Here is a 17,203-nt window from a genome sequence, read left to right on the forward strand (position 1 = left end):
ATTCAACAAATCATATACTTTGTTTCATTACAATGATTATATTCCCCTCCTCCATGTACTACCAGTTAACAGTATTTCTCTGTATTCATTTTAGCTTTTTTTTTAAATTTAAACACTCAGGTATATATAATAATTTACACCACCAACGGGCACATTCTGCAAGCCTGCCTCCTGGCTGCCAGCTCTCAGTCCTTCTCTTCCCATGAATTTAGAGTCCTCAACTGCTCTCTATCTCTCCCTGTCCCCATCTCTGCCTCTGTCTGTGGTGTCGCTGCTTCTCTGGATAAGGTCCCGCATTCTGCTAGTGCTCTTCTCCCTTGATGGTCATAGGGTCCTCTGTTTCTGGACTGTAAGATTAACTACTCCTTCGTTGTTGTTACAAAACTTCTACCTTTACAGTTGTAACAGTCCCAAGTAGTCATGATAACAGTTACTCACTATTGAATCATAAGTATCTCATCCCCATCTCTTTTCACCAGACTTATCTAGACAAGATGAAAATGATTCAGTGGGGACTCTATCTTCTCCCACACACTTATAAACTAAACTCCCTCTTGAAACTTTGTAAGCCAGTCACTTCGAGCCTTTATCACCCCCTCATTTTAGGTAGCCACTGTCTAAGTTGCCTGGCCCTATCTATCGTGTACAGAGGGGATAGCATTGATACTTGATATGAAGACTTCTTCCCTCTCAGTTGGTATTTTGAGCATCCATGAGTATAGGTCAAGTTCATCAAATTATAGCAATTTACCCTCGTGTTCTTTATCAAAAATAGTTTTGTTTTTTTTAAATATTCCTTTAGTCAAGTTCCGATTATCAAGCCGTCAAGGCTAGGTCAGATGGGTACTATCTGCAAGTATGGGTGTTCTTGTGTGTCTCTCATCACTTCATATCAGCTGGATGCTTCACTCTCAGCTCTAGCCCTCCGTGGCTATGTCCTTGTCCATGGACTCAGGAGTCCCTAGGTTTCACAACACTTTGGATCAGCCAGCCCTTCCTCTTCTCGTCCTCATCTCCAGGTCAGTGGGAATCTATAGACCATTGTTATACTCAGCCCATTTCTTCATTGCTGCCATTCCCCCTCTTCCATTCACCAATAGACCAGCAAGCTTATATGCCTGCTCATGTGTTCCCTTTGAGTTTCAATCTTGGAGCAGGAGTTTGTACTGAAGGGACTTGGTTGCTTGCCTTGATGGCTTCCCGGTAAATAACTTGCTTATTCTTGTAGTAGCCTAACGTTGTGTATCTTTATGGAAGCAGATTGCCACATCTTTCTCCTGTAGAGCAGCTGGTGGGTCCGAACCGTGAACATTTGGGTTAGCAAATGATCACCTTAACCACTGTGTTACTATGATTCTTGAATTGTATATAAACCCAAACCAAACCCACTACCATTGAGTTGATTTTGACTCATTGTGTTCCTAGGGTTTCTTTACGGGGTCAGACAGTCTCTTTCTCTCCCAGAGTAGGAGGTAGGTTTGAAGCTCTGACCTTGTGTTTCGAGCCCAGTGTTTAACCCATGCACCACCAGAGCTCTTTGAATTGTATATAAAAACCAAACCTACTGCCATCAAGTTGATTCAGACTTACAGGTTTTCCAAGACTATAAATCTTTTCAGAAGCAGAAAGCTTCATCTTTCTGGCAGTGTCAAATGTAGTTAATCTTTACATTCTTACTTGGGAGTTATTTTGGTTTGGTAGTTTATAATGTACTATAGTCATTTTCTTCTTGATATTTTTCAGAGAAATTTGTTCCTTATATCATCATTATTATCTCTGTAAGCATAATAGAGTATATCCATGTTTTTTATGCTAAAATAAGTGAGTCACAATAATTTCAGAAAAGTTGGCAACACTTGTTGGAACAGTATGACATGTGGTTAGGAATTTTAAGTCATTTTGGTTAAATTTTTCGTATATAATGAAACTTTAGGTACTTCTATACAGATATAAGTTGCTCTTGTTTTTCACTCTTTTTTTGCTGATGTTGACGCTGTCCCAGAAAAGTGATGTAGTTACTTTTTTTTTTTTTAAAGGAAAAGGCATACCATAAATGTCATCTGAAGTGAACTCTGTATTTCAGTCTTTTGATTACATTTTATATGGTTAGGAACCATAGGTTTTGATTAAGAGGTCATATATTTTAAAGCTTGGATTTGTATAATAGTTGAATTTTACAGACGTCTCAATTACTGGTTTCAATGTAGTAATTGTTTTATAAGCATATTGCCCTCTTGGGAGTGTTACAGATTTTTGAAGTATTCCCAAGTGTGGCCTTGGCTTTACAGTTTTCATTTTTCCTGGCATCTAAAATCACATCTCTTCAGATAACCTGGTTCAAGCCTCTCAAGAGTCTCATGACTGAGCCCATTATTCTATGTTTTAATTAACTTGATTTTCACCATTATTCCCTAGATCTTGTATCATGCTGTGTCATATGAATTATTTTAAGTTTTTTATAAATTTGTTTTAGTTCCAAGGTTCTATTCTTTGTTGATCTTGTGAAAAAATATGCTTTAAAAACAAAAAAGAGCTAGGAAACTTGTGAAGGGAGACAGCATTTAAGAAAACCTTTTTCTTCCAAATTTGTACAAATCTCTTGTTATTAGGCACATTGAGTTGGTTCTGACTCATAGCAACCCTATGACCCTGTGCACTATAGACTGAAACACTGTTAGGCCCCGTGCCATCCTCATAATTGTTATGCTTGAGCTCCTTTTTGTTGCCATTGTGCTAATCTATCTTGTTGGGGGTGTGGCAGGACCTTCCTCTTTTTCACTGAACCTCTACTTTACCTAGCAGGATGTCAATATGTCAGAACTATGAGAGATGAAGCCTCACCGTCCTGGCTTCTAAGGAGCATTTGGGCTGCACTTCTTCCAACACAGACTTGTTTATTCTTCTGGCAGCCCATGGTACTTTCATTAATCCTCTCAAACACAACTCAAAAGCACCAATTCTTGTATGGTCTTCCTTATTCACTTTCCAACTTTCATATACATATGAGACTACTGAAAATACCATGGCTTGAGTCAGGCAATCCCTTAGTCCTCACACTGACATCTTTGTTCTTGAACACTCTATAAAGAGGTCTTCTGCAGCAGATTTGCCTTGTGCCATATGTTGTTTGATTTCTTGACTGCTGCTTGTATGAGTCTCTCTAGTAGTGGTCAGTTACCAATTGCTTCCCTAGAATCTATTCTTTCTTAATTCCTTCAGTGATATACTGCATTCGCCTTCATTTTCTACTATGTGGCTTTAAATGAATTCATCTCATTCCTAGCTTCAAGGCACCTTGATTGCTTTAAACAAGTAGCCCTCCCCACTACAGGTCTTCCTCCCCACCCCCACCCACCCCCATTCCTGCCCAGATCACATAATAGAATGATTGCTTCTGGAAAAATAACGCAGCTGCTTTTTTCTCGAGACTGAGAGAGTCCCTTTCTCTTCCACTAGATAGTAGCATGTGAAGTTATGAGGTACAGAATGGATGCAACTGGTTTTTTGTTGCAAGAGTAGAATCAATAAGAGGATGAACCTACCCATGGAAGAAGACAGAACCATACTTCCTCTGAATTTTTAAATTAGTGAGTCAAGAAAGCCCCCTTTAAGTAAATTTAAATTGTCATTTTACACATTAAAAACTTTGTCCTTTTGATACTATTTAATACTTTTTATAATTAGTAACATTTTAATGTGGCTGCTGTATGCTAGGTGGACTCTGATGTGGTACTGCAGGAGAAGCACTGGACTTGTAACCACAAAGTCAGCAGTTCAAACCCATCAGCTGCTCCTCAAAAACACTATACAGATTTGCTATGAGTTGGAATGGACTCGACAGCACTTAGCAATAACAACATGTAATTTAGGAATAAACCTCCTTACATTTATAATGAAACTCCTTACATTTGGAATACTATGCAACATTGAAGAATAGCGTTGAATCTGTGATGCACATTTCAATATGGATGAACCTGGAGGACATTATGCTGAGTGAAATTAGTCACAAAAGGACAGATACTACTTGAGACCACTTGTGTGTTCTAACCCACCAGCACTCCTTGGAAACCCTATACAGGGTTACTGTGATTGGAATAGATTCAGTGGCACTTAGCAACAACAACAACTGTTGAAAAAAGTTAAAAGGTTTTCTTAATTAACATTCTATTATAGTTTCAAAGGGGAAATAAAATTATTCATGAGCTAGATTCATGTTAATGTGGATGATGGAGCAGGCAGTATATAAGAGGTAGGTTGGCAGAGGAAAGAAGGTAGCAAGAGACACGGGAGGAATACAAGAGTTAAAATGAGTAGAAGTAAATAAATACTGTCAACTGATACTGTATGGAGGAATTGTAATCATTGTAATGAAACAGACTATATGATTTATTAAATGTAAAACTGATGGTCTGCTCTGTAAACCTTCACTCAGTATACAAGTAAAAAAAAAAGTTGATACAGTATTACAAGTTTAAATATATGCCAAGTCTACCACTCATCTGTCAGTTTATGCTGTTGTGCTGGCTTGTGTGTTGCTGTGATGCTAGAAGCTATGCTATCGGTGTTTTAAATACCAGCATGGCCAGCCATAGGAGACAGGTTTTAGCAATGCTTCTGACTAAAACAGACTAGAAAGAATAAAATACAGACCATTCTGAATGATTAGCCACTGAAAATCTTATGAATATCAGCAGAACATTATCAGATATAGTACTAGAAGACTGGAATATCTGTCTCCTCAAAACAGAGTTGACTTTAAAGGCATAAATCGAGTTACGATTTTGGAACCTCCATTTGCTGATGTGGTACAACTCAAAAGGAAGAGAAACAGCTGCAAAAATCCATTAATAATCAGAATGTGGAATGCACCAAGGAAATCTAGGAAATTTGGAAGTCATCAAAAAATGAAATGGAATGTATAGACTGATATCCTAGGTATTAGTGTGATAATTAAATGGACTGGTATTGGCCAATTAGAACTAGACCATCATATAGTGTGCTGGGAATGAAGAGGAATTGGCATTGCATTCATTGTCAAAAATAACATTTCAAGATCTATCTAGAATTACAGTGCTGTCTGTGATAGGATAATGTGTTGCTATTTTTCTTAAGGGTTGTTGAGTCAAATCCGACTCATAACAACCCTGTATGGGGTTTCCAAGGAGCGGCTGGTGAATTTGAACTGCTGACCTTGTGATCCAGTGCATTATCCCACAGTGCCACACTAGGATACCTAAAAGGAAGATCAGTTATTACTGTTACTATTTAAATTTATGCACCAACCACTAAAGACAGTGATGATGAAATTGAAGAATTTTACCAATATCTTCAGATTTAAATTGATCAAGTATGTAATCAAGATGCATTAATAAATTACTGTTATTAGAATGTGGAAAAAAAAAAATCACTGCAGCTTTGTCAACCATGCTTAAACAATAATTGTTGTTTAGTGCCCTCAAGTTGGTTCCAACCTATAGCGACCCTGTGTAATGGTTTCCGAGGAGCAGCTGATGAGCTTGAACTGCTGACCTTGCAATTCAAAAGGCTTTGCAGTCTGGCTCACTAATCCACAGCACCACACCAGGACTCCTAAACAATAATTGTTAAGTGTCGTGGAGTCAGTTCCGACTCATAGTGACCCATAGTGACCCTGCATAGGGTTTCTGAGGCAGTAAATCTTTACGGGAGCAGAAAGCCTCATCTTTCTCCCAGGAAACAATTGGTAGTTTCCAGCTGCTGACCCTGAGGTTAGCAGCCCGATTCCTAACCACTATGCTAATTAGACCTTGGGAGATAACTTGGACATTTTATGTAATAATCAAATGGCTGGAATGGATGCCTTAGGGGGATACCAAGAATACAAAGAAACAATAGAGTAACTACCTTGCTAAAATTGAAGCAGTTGAAGTGGAAGTGGATTTCAATTAAGGTAGACACAAAAAAGGAAGTACAGTCAGTAAAGAGCAAGATAGGGTGGGTGGAAGTTGTTAGGTGCTACCTAGTTGTTTCCATTTCCTGTTGTTAGGTGCCATGGAGTTGGTTCCGACTCACAGAGAACCCTGTAAAGGGTTTCCAAGGAGCGGGTTTGAACTGCCAACCTTGTGGTCCAATGCTTTATCCCACAGTGCCACACCAGGACTCCTCATAACGACTCCATAAGTACAACAGAAAGAAAAACTGTCCAGTCCTATGCCTTCCACAAATCGTTATTACTGTGTTTGAATCTATTGTTGCATCCAGTTTGTCAGTTCATGGCATTGAGGGTCTTCCTTTTTAACACTGGCTCTCTACTTTACCAAGCATGATGTTCTTTTAAGTATATGAGAACCTTCACTTCTAAGGCACATTCTAGTTGCACTCTTTTCAACACAGATTTTTTCTGAACACTCTGGGAATGGATGCAGGAATTCAATTTAAATTCTCTTAATTTTTAATTAAAACAGCATGGAAAGGGTTCTTGCCTTTGTAGCAACTAAACTGAAAGTGTTTCCCTTCACTTTGGTGGCTATAATTCTCCTATTTCAGCTCCTCTTGCATTTATGAATTAATATAATTTAGAGCCCTCTGGATCTAGGCTCCCTCTTGAAAGCTTGTAAGCCAGTCACTTCTTGCCTTTGTTGCTCCCCCATTTTGGGTAGCTAATGTCTAAGTTGCCAATCCCTGTCTACTCTGTATATGGAGGGGGTGGGACTGATTCTCGCTGTAAAAATTTGTTCCCTCTTTTGCATCCATAGCTTGCAAATTGTATCAGATTACTCTTTTTTCCCTCTTATTGCTTTTTCTAGTTGAGTTCTGATCATTCAGTCCTTGAAACCAGGTCAAGTGGGTATTATCTGCAAGTGTGGGTGTTCTTGTGCATATTCCCTTACTTCTTATCAGCTGGATGCTTCACTGCCCACTCTAGTCCTCTGTGGTTATGTCACTTTCTCTGGGTCCACGAGTCCCCAGGTCTTGCCACACTGCTGGCCAACCAAATCTCCACCCGGGTTCACAGGAGTCTAATGAACGTGGTAGGACTTAGTTCACAGCTTCATTGCTGTTTTTCCTTCACTTCCCCTTATAGGTGACCAACATGGTCACCAGTCAGACCAAAGCTGCAGTGATTTTTAAGGGGAATCCTCACATTTATTTTCTCCTAATCCATGCTATTTTTGAGTGCCATTTTGCAGAATGTCAGGTTTTCCATAAATGCATATATGATGTGATAGCAGAAAATGCCTATACATCTTCACCTCTCATACATGTTACATGGGTCCTCAAGAGCCTAAACTCTTCATACTCTGTATGTCTGAGGTTGGCTCCCTTTGATGGAATTATCATACCCAAGGTGGAAGGGGATAAGTCCTCAATTCATTTTGCATCATGTTGGCAGGAAACAGACACCTTTCCCCAGTCTAATCAGATACTTTATATTCTTCTAGGAGGACTACTCGGCAAGGAGCTCTGGTAGCGTAGTGGTAACGAATCGGGCTGCGAGCTGCAAGGTCAGCAGTTCGAAACTACCAGCTGTTCTGCGGGAGAAAGATGAGGCTTTTTGCTCCCATAAAGATTTACAGCCTTGGAAACCCTGTACAGGGTCACTATGAGTTGGAAACGACTCCATGGCACATACCAACAACAAACAAAGGAGGACTACTCAGAGTAAACATAGTAGTTTTTCCTGAATTAGCCCATATGCTGAAAAGAGAGAGAGAAAAAAAGAGTTGTAAATTCTGTTGTTCTGGGTATGGGTGAATCAGTTACGTTGCTACTATGGGTTACAACAGGTAGTCTGTTATCTCTATCTCATTTTTAAAATTAATCCCACAAGAAGCATCATTTCCTCTTTCTCAATATCCTTTACTGGTTCCTCTTTCTAGACTCACTTAGGCTATCCTTGGTCTCACTTTTCTTCTCACTCAAAAACTTCACTGGGTAATCTCATAATTCCATGGTCTCAGTTGCTTTTTAAATCCTGATGACTTTTAAATTATATTCTTCTTTGTAATCTGTCTCTTAAGCTATTACAGGGTTTATGAACCTACATTATCTAAAAAGGTACTTCAAATTCAAGATGCTCAAAACAAATGTCATCATATACCTCTGTCCAGAAGAAGAAAAAAAAGCAGCTCCACCTTGGTGCCAGAGAAACCTGCCCCCCCCCCTTTTTTCTTCCTATAACCTCTATTTTTATGGACAACAGCAGCATCTATTCAGTCACTGAAGGCAGGCACCACCTGGCTCTCTGTCTCCCTTATCCTACAAATCAAAAATCTCCTACGAAGTCTACTTTGCTAACATATCTTGTATGATTTTTCTTCTTGAATTCTACTTCTACCTTTAGTTCAAGGTCTCATCAACTTAAACTATTATAATATGTTCTAAGAAATTCTCTATATACAGTTTTGTCTTTCATCCTTCTACTGAGACAGTAGATGTATAAGGACATCATTTAAAAGAAAAAGGTAGTATCTCATGGACTCATTCAGTCACTGACAAATTTAAATAGGTTTAACTTATATGCTCCTTTCAGTGGTTAGTTGTGGTAGCTAGGCACCATCTAGTTTTTGTGGTCCCAGTCATGGAGACTTATATTCACATGTTCCATTGGACTGATTGATTCCAAGCGTCTTCAGTCTTCATTGTAAAAAAACATGTACATTTTTAAATTTGTCAGTGACTAGGTGGGCTCATGAGATAATACTTTTTCCTTTAAATTTTAAATAAGATATTAGTAGGTTCTTTGATTTTTTTAATGTAGTAAAAACTTAGAAATAATGGACAATTTTCTTTGTTAAATGTATTTATACCTATTCTTTGCAAAGGCATACCCTTTCAAAATACATCTTATAATGGAAAATTATTTAATAGTTGCTGTAGAGCTCACTATGTGAAGTTGTCTTCTTTTGTGTGTGTGTGTGCTGTTTCTGTCTTCAAAAGTAGACTAAGCAAAGATAAAAAGGCACATAATTGTAGAAAGGCTGATTATTTTTGTTGTTTTTGAATGATATCTCTTGGTGAGCAGCCAGTTTCTTTTATAGAATTTGCCTTTGGAAAGCAGTGTTGATGAGGGACTTATGTCAAAATAAATCCACTGGGTGCCAGCATTTTTACATGTATATTTGTGATTTTTCTGTCACTGATTGTTTATGGGTCAAATTTTATTTTTTTATTCTTAACATTTTCATACTGAACAACCAAGAATGAGTCATTGTAATGTAAATAATGCTGTACAATTTTTTTTTTAATTTGTTTTTGGTGAAAACATATGCAGCAATTTAAGTTCCCTTTTTGACCATTAATAATTTTGAGTTTTGTTCCACATTTTCCCCACTCTATACTAACCTTCTAATGTGATCCCTTTTACAGCAGTTGGTAGTGGTAGCCACACACCATCTAGTTCTGCTCTCAGAGTCATGCAGACTGATGTTCACGTGTTCCATTAGTCCCTTGGACTAATTTATTTCAGGCATCTTCAGTTCTCATCGTTCTTCTTTTTTATGCACATGGAGAGATCAGTAGTTGCACCTTAAATGTCAGCTCATGAGCTTTTAAGGTCCCAAAGCCACTCACCAAAGTAGGATGTAGAACTTAATTTTTGTGCCTGCTTTCCTTTTAAAGAAAATAATGAACATATCATTTTGAACTTTAAGGAATGGTATAATGTATTTATAATTCTCAAGATACTTTTTAAAATTTCATACACATTTCCCTGTATTTGATTACTTAATGGGATACTGTTTTAAGAAGTTAATGACTCTTCTTCACACAGAGAATTTTTGATACATAGAAGGAAACCTGAGACTGAAGATTTCAGTTTGTACAGGACATTTGTAGAGAGGTAGACTCGTCCTTGGTAGGATGAAATAAGTAACACTGCAATGGTTGAGGAACCCTGATATTTAGATGTTTCCAATAAACACTGGTAGTGGAACTTTCTAGCTGTGTAGGGGGCCTTGAGAATAATATGCTATACTTTGAAAGTATTTTGACAATAGACACGTGGATGTAAAAAATGAGAAACTATAGTTTTAATGACATCCAAGACCAAAAAAAAGTCGTTTTGGAGATTTCTTGAATCTGTGATTGAAAATACTATTTATATATGTTTAAATTCCTGTTATGGAACAACTTAAAATAAAACACAAAAAATGCACTACTTATTCCTTTTTATTGTTTATATGTATAAAAATATTTCTTAAATATATTTGCATATACGTGGGCAAACTTATTTTGCTAATGAAATCAAAATAGGGTCTGAAAAATTTGAAATCATTTACTGAAATATAGCATCTAACACACTGTAGGACTGATTTTGGTAACTCTTAAGAAAGTTTTATTTACTGGAATCCAGAAAGTCTGGGCAAATCACTTTGGAATCTATGAAGATTCCGTTTGACCAATCTCTGTTGACACAGAGGCATAAAGATATGCTGAATATAGGCCACAGTAAAGAAAGGAGGGAGAAAGTTAAACATTTGAAAGTGATGATGGAAGAAGCCTCTGTGAACACATTCTAATTTCAACACTCTAGTTGGAAATTTCCAGGAGCTCTGGTAGCATAGTGGTTTATGAGTTGGGCTGCTAACCTCAAGGTCAGCAGTTAAAACTACCAGCAGTTCCACAGGAGAAAGATGAGGTGTTCTGTTCCCCTGAAGATTTACAGCCTGGGAACCCCTGTACAGGGTTGCCATGAGTCTAAACCTACTCCACGTCACATAACCAACCAACCAACCAGTAGGAAATTTACCTGAGTGAATAATTTCAAACTTATTTAATATTTACAGTAAGAATATACTAGAATTTGTACATCTTTAAAGTATATATATCCAGAATCTGATCACTTATTACCTAGGGCCTGTCCACCCTTATCTCTTGCTTTTGTACTATTGCAATAGCTTCTTAAATGGGCTCCCTGTTTCTTGATCTTACTCTTTCTGCTCCCTCACCTCCCAATAATTCTAGATAAGACACTTTGCCTCTCTGTTGCACACCTTGTGTAGATCAAATAAGATGTGATGTAAAACAACCATAAAACAATAAAGTGCCATATAAACATAATTTAATGTTAGTTGTGATATTCTTGTATTAAACCTGTCATAGCCAGTGACAGTGTTTTACTACCTTTTATTCTATGAGAATAGAGTGTTTAAGTCACTAAAAGGACAATGCATCATCCATTTTTAATACCTAATAAATAATCACTCATAGCAAGTCACCTTCTTAGTTTATAACTCACAAGTTTGCCATTTGAAGCATTGTTGTTGTTTTTAAGTGTTGTCAAGTTGGGTCTGACTCATTGCGATCCTGTATACGGTTTCCAAGAAGCGACTGGTGAGTTTGAACTGCTGGTCTTGCAGTTCAAACCGACCTTGCAGTCTAGTGCATTATCTTGTAGAGCCACACCAGGACTCCATTTGAAGCATGTCACTAATTACTGATGTTTTGAAATTGCCCCCTGACATTTCTCCAGAACTGTTATTCCTAAAAACACGAGGTTAGCCAAAAGAGAAAGAAGATGGAATTCTTTACCACCGCTGCCACTCTGATTTGCCTGACTTGATCTCTATAGTACTTAACCATCACTTTACCTAATATGTTGTTAAGTGCCGTCGAGATGGTTCCGACTCATACCAACCCTGTATAGGTTTTCCAGGGAGTGGTTGGTGAGTTTGAACTACTAACTTTGTGGTTCAAACTGACTTTTTTTTCTCATATTAAGTTTTTGATATCCAATGTGTAATTTGCATCTAGGAGTCCCTGGGTGGTGCAAAGAGTTAAGAAGTTTTATTGCTAGCCAAAAGATTCAAGTCCACCCAGAGGATCTTCTGAAAAATCAGCTGTTTAAGACCCTAATAGATTTCAGTTGGGTTACCAAGATTTAGAATAAACTCATAACAACTGGTTTTGGATTTTTATTTTGCACTCAATTTGAACTAACCACATATCAAATTGCTTAATTTATGTGCATGTAGCAAATGGTTACTATTGGATACCTAGTTCTTATGTATGCATGGCAATCTGTAAAAGTCTACATGCCTTCCAAGTACTACCAGCTATGGTGACCTATTTAGGTACATTTAAAAAAAGACTAAAAACTCAAGGTAAAAAATAAAATTTGTGGATATCTACTTTCAAAAAAACAAACAAAACAACTGGTGCTAACAGCCTAAAGCAGTAGTTTTACTTGATTTCTTTTTCAGTGCTTTCGTGTCTTGTGGAAGATTTTTCATTAGTTTTTTTTGACTATATTTAAGGTATATGTTACCACAAGGCTTAATATCTGTGTCTTGAAAATAAAAAAGGTGTTAGTAACTATTTGTGCTTGAGATTTTATCCATCATGTATGATTTCTGTTCCCTGGATAATTCATATTAATAGTAAGTCTTTTATTCTAATTATTTTTATTCTTGCAGGCTGCTGAATCAGGAATAATAAAAGTTAAAACAATAGCTGCCCGAAACACCGAAATTTTGACAGGTAATGTTTTATATTAAAAATTCAACAGTGAATGAAAATTTGACTAATACCAAAAGGTGAATCTTAAAAAAATACATACCATCAGTTTTTAGTAGAATCTCTTCTTCATGCTATTCATAATGATACATAAAATGTAAGTCAGTAGTTATAACTTGATTGATTGGGTGTCCCAGAGATGATTATTTAAAATATTCTCTGAAATCAGAACAGTTGTGTACCATCAAGTTGGTTTCAACTCATAGTGACACCGTCTGTATAGGTTTTCCAAGGAGTGGCTAGTGTTTTAAACCCCCTTTTCCTTGACATTTCCAGTGTTTTATCCTGCAGTGCCACACCAGGTCACTATGGTATAGTGTAAACATAACTTGTATGTGTACTGGGAAAACAAAAGATTCGTGACTCACTTTATTACGACTTTTGCTTTACTTATATTGCGGTGACCTGGAACTGAACGTGCGGTATCTTGAGGTATGCCTGTATTTGAGTCCAGGAATGAAGACAATATAGTCAAGAAAATGAGAATGAAAAGGGAAAAAGAAAGGAAACGTGTTTTCCTACTTCCTCTTGATGGAATATAGTTAACAAGGAGGAATTTTCTAGAGTTTCTCTTTGCCACCCTTTCACTACTCCGATTAGTCCTTTCTTTTTTTGGTGCCTTCCCTTCTTGCCACAGTAATGGACACAGAAAAGAGGGAAGTTGGCGTTTTATGAGAATCTGTTATTTGAGAGCCAGTTTCACTACTTTGCCAAACTGTGTTTTTATATGCATCAACCTTGTAGGGAAATATTATTCTCGTCTTTAAAAAGAGACTATTGAGATGCACTGTTTGTTATTTGCGTAAAGACACATTTCTGATGGCAGAATCAAATTGAAATCCAGGACTCTTTGGAAACCATCTTCCTACTGGTGTTTCATACTTAATGATTGCTTGCTTCACTGATTCTTCTATCTACATTTCTAATTCCATCAGTGCTGTTAACCTCAGCTAGTTATAGGAGAAAAGCAGTCCTAGTAAGTTAAGTTTTATATAGTCCATATAATAAAGAACTTTTGCTCTCATAGACCTGTTTAAATTTTTTTAAAAAATACCAATAAATCTCATATTGGTATAATTTCAAATTTAATTTTAAAGGTTAAGTCTCTGGGGACATTTTTGGACTGGAGGTAGAAGTGGATTTCACTTAGGCTAGTTAGGTTTACTGAAAATTTGCCTTTAAGGCTGCTGCTGTTAAGTGCCATTGAGTCTGTTCTGACTCATAGCGACCCTGTAAACGGTTTCCAACCTTGAGGTTCAAATCAACCTTTCAATTTAGTGCTTATCCTACAGTGCCATGCCAGGACTTCGTAAGGTTAGCTACCCTAAATTGCATCTGTCTGTCACAACTTTGATTTGAACAGACTATAAAAATACCAAGTAGTTTTGTAACATTATTCACAGCAATTGCTAGTTTCTGTGCATATTGTGATGGGTTGTGGTGAAATGATAGAGAAAAGCGTAGGTGTGTGTGGTTTGATTGGGGGGTTGTGCAAGTGGCTTGGGGGAGAAGCATGTTGGGTGCATTAGATACTCTGGGGAAATTAGTGTTTAAAGTATGAGTTGGAATCAATTTGATGGTCACTGGTCTTTTTATGATTGGGATTTTTTGTAATTGGAGACTGTATCCAGTCACATTAAGATATCAGTACAAGTAATTTACTTTTGCTACTCTCATTGTTGATATTATGGTAAGTCCTTTATTCTCTAGAAATTGAATTTTTATTGGTTCTGTACTTGATGGAAATTTTTCAGTTTCTTCAGTGGGCCACTGTCCCAATATTGTACACCTAAATGTTGTTGTTAAGTGCCGTTCAGTCAGTACCAACTCAAAATATCTTAATTAGTTCATCTCAAGGATGAGTGAGAAAACTTTGGGCTCATTCAGTTAAGTGTTGTTGAATTGGTTGAATCAGTTCTGACCCATAGCGACCCTGTATAGGGTTTCCAAGGAGCAACTGGTGAGCTTGAACTGCTGGCCTTGCAGTTCAGATGTCTTTGCAGTCTGGTGCATTAACCCACAGCGCTACACCAGGACTCCTCAGTTAAGTGCAATATATGCTAAATTAACAGGAGGGCTGTGAATTTCATTTTAATTCTGTTTATTCAGGTCAAGCTAGAAGAGATCTTTTTGTGCATACAAGTAATAATATATACTTTATTCCCTGTAGTATTCAGAGCCATGAATTTGAGGAACTATATAAGAATTTAAACTCTGTGGTGTTATAAGATAAGCACTCGACCATAAGGGTTGCTGTGAGTCGGAATGGACTCCATGGTAGTTAATAGCAATAAACATCAACAGTCTTTTTTTTTTTTTTTGCCAAGTATTTATAGCAGCTGACATCTACAAATAGATATATTTGTGGACCACCACCATCTTGAAAATCAAAGGCTCTTAAAAATAAGGAAGTTTAAATTAGTGTTTAGTTTCTAACTCCAAAATTAACACAGACAGATGTTTAGTTAGCTTATTATTTCTTGAGAAATGTTTACTTCTCTATGGTACTTGAGACTGTAAGATAACACAGGATATACTTTAGCGCAGTAATGGATGTCAAAGATACTAAATAAGTGAGTCTGTAATGACATGAATTTTCAGATGTCCCTGCATATTAAAAAAAATACAGAGAGTTGCTATGAAAGTCAGAAACCTTAATTAGGATCAACAACTCTGATAATTTGAAGTCCTGATGTGGCACTATAGGATAAGCACTGGATTACAAGGTTGGTTTGAATCTCAGGGTCAGTGGTTCAAACTCACCAGTTACTCCTCAGAAACCTTTTACAGGGTTGCTATGAGTCAAAACCAACTTGATGGCAACTAACAACAGTCTGATAGTTATAGTAAACATAGATTTCTAGCTGAAATTAGTTTTCTTAGATTTGTTTTCCAAAGGAAGTTTATTTACATTGTAGAGTAAGTTTTTGCTTTACATTTCCCCTTCTTTTAAGCATTCTCCTTTACTGATTATTTTTCTTTGTTTTCACTGCTGTCATGAATGCTGACATAAGTGGGAAAGCTATGCCAGGTAATGTCAGCACTGATTCAGATATACAGATCATTCTCTCAAATTTTCTTTTTCCTTTAAAATCTGCAAATGACATCGAACAATATAGTTTTTCATTTATAAGGCCAAATGCCTCAGTCTTACATTAGTCTACCATATATTGCTGATTGGTTTCACTATACCAGTTTATGTAACATACTAGAACTTGAAAAGGCTTGTGTTATAGAAGACCTACATAAACAAATAATTTGCTTTTTGAATAGTTATTTGAAATATGGAAATCAATAAAATTGATTTATCTTTTAAAATTGTATATTTAACCTCTACCCAAAATCATAACAGTAATTTCTACCTGTGGCTTTCAGCTACTGTCAGTATATACATATAAATTTTTTCATAATCATTATGTGTGCTTTGTGTTCTTGTCTCACAGTTTTCCTCCATCTTTTTTATATTTACATGACTTTATTACTAAAAGGTTTCTAATTTAACTTGTTGTTGTTGCTAAGTGCTGTAGAGTTGATTCTGACCCATAGTGACCCTGTATAGGGTTTCCAAGGAGCTACTGGTGAGCTTGAACTGCTGACCTTGCGATTCACACGACTTTGCAGTCTGGTGCATTAACCCACAGCGCAACACCAGGACTCTTCTAATTTAAGTAGCAACGAGTCAATATACTTTGAGGGTTTTTTTTTTCCTGTGCTAAAAGGTAATTTGTTTAATTTGTATGTTCTGTTTTACAACACATTATGGCAATATTCTGTAGACACCTATAGACTAGCATAGTCTGTATCAAGCAATATATTCTTAGTAAGGAAATAATTATAAAAGAATCACTAGGGAAGATCAAACATAGCTAATATAATTCACAATTTATATGGAAATTCAAGAAATATGATTGAAAAGTATGTTTGTGCCATTCATTTTCTAGTATATACATGCTGCTCCATTTACCTTTGAAGACCTTCAAATTCAAAATGTATTTCCCATTACCAGAAACTTTCATTTCTAGATGACATAATTTCTAAAGTCAGAGTCGGTATCTTATTTTTCTTCATGTTGCTAGTATTTAGCACATTAAATGGAAAATGGTAAGCACTCATTAAATGTAAGCTGAATAAATGAATCACTCCAAGATGCATGCACATTTTGATGTGCTGTCACTTGTGTGTTTTTTGACCCTCTTTAATTTTAAACATTATAATTAGCTATTTTAATTTTGTCCTCTTTAGTTTGTATCTGTCAGATTACAGAGTATTAAAGGAGACAGACCAATAAACAGAACTTTAATACTATGTGATACATACTAATGTGAAAGTATACATAAAGTTGCTATGTGATCATAGCCTGGAAATAGAAGCTAGGTCTTGAAGCCAGAAAGCTAGGCAGACATTTAGAGGATGTAGATGTGAGCATAAAAATAGAAGGTAAATGGAACTGTTTAAACAAATACATGAAGTATAAAACAGCTGATGTATATGAGTATATACTATTCAACTCTAAGAGTCCTGGTGTGGCAGTGTAGTATAAACATTGAAATGTTAACCACAAGGTCAGCAGTTCAAGCCCACCAGCCACTGTTTGGAAACCCTATAATAGGTTCGCTATGAGTTGACAAAAATTCTGCTTTTGCTTGAATATAAAGTATGGAAGGAAGAATAGGTATCAGGGAGATCAGAAGGCACAGTGTGTGACAGC

At 36.7% G+C, this 17,203-nt stretch overlaps 1 protein-coding gene across 1 annotated transcript in view; it reads left to right on the top strand.

The window, feature by feature from the left end:
* The window catches only part of MON2 (MON2 homolog (S. cerevisiae)), a 179,294-nt gene that overhangs the window by 12,687 nt on the left and 149,404 nt on the right, over positions 1 to 17,203 (top strand). Inside the window, exon 2 of the mRNA XM_006859606.1 lies at positions 12,396 to 12,459. Within this exon, the coding sequence (XP_006859668.1) occupies positions 12,396 to 12,459 (64 nt within the window). The remainder of the gene's footprint in view (positions 1 to 12,395; positions 12,460 to 17,203) is intronic.

Source organism: Chrysochloris asiatica, unplaced genomic scaffold, assembly GCF_000296735.1.
Source record: "Chrysochloris asiatica unplaced genomic scaffold, ChrAsi1.0 scaffold00033, whole genome shotgun sequence".
Classification (NCBI taxonomy): domain Eukaryota; kingdom Metazoa; phylum Chordata; class Mammalia; order Afrosoricida; family Chrysochloridae; genus Chrysochloris; species Chrysochloris asiatica.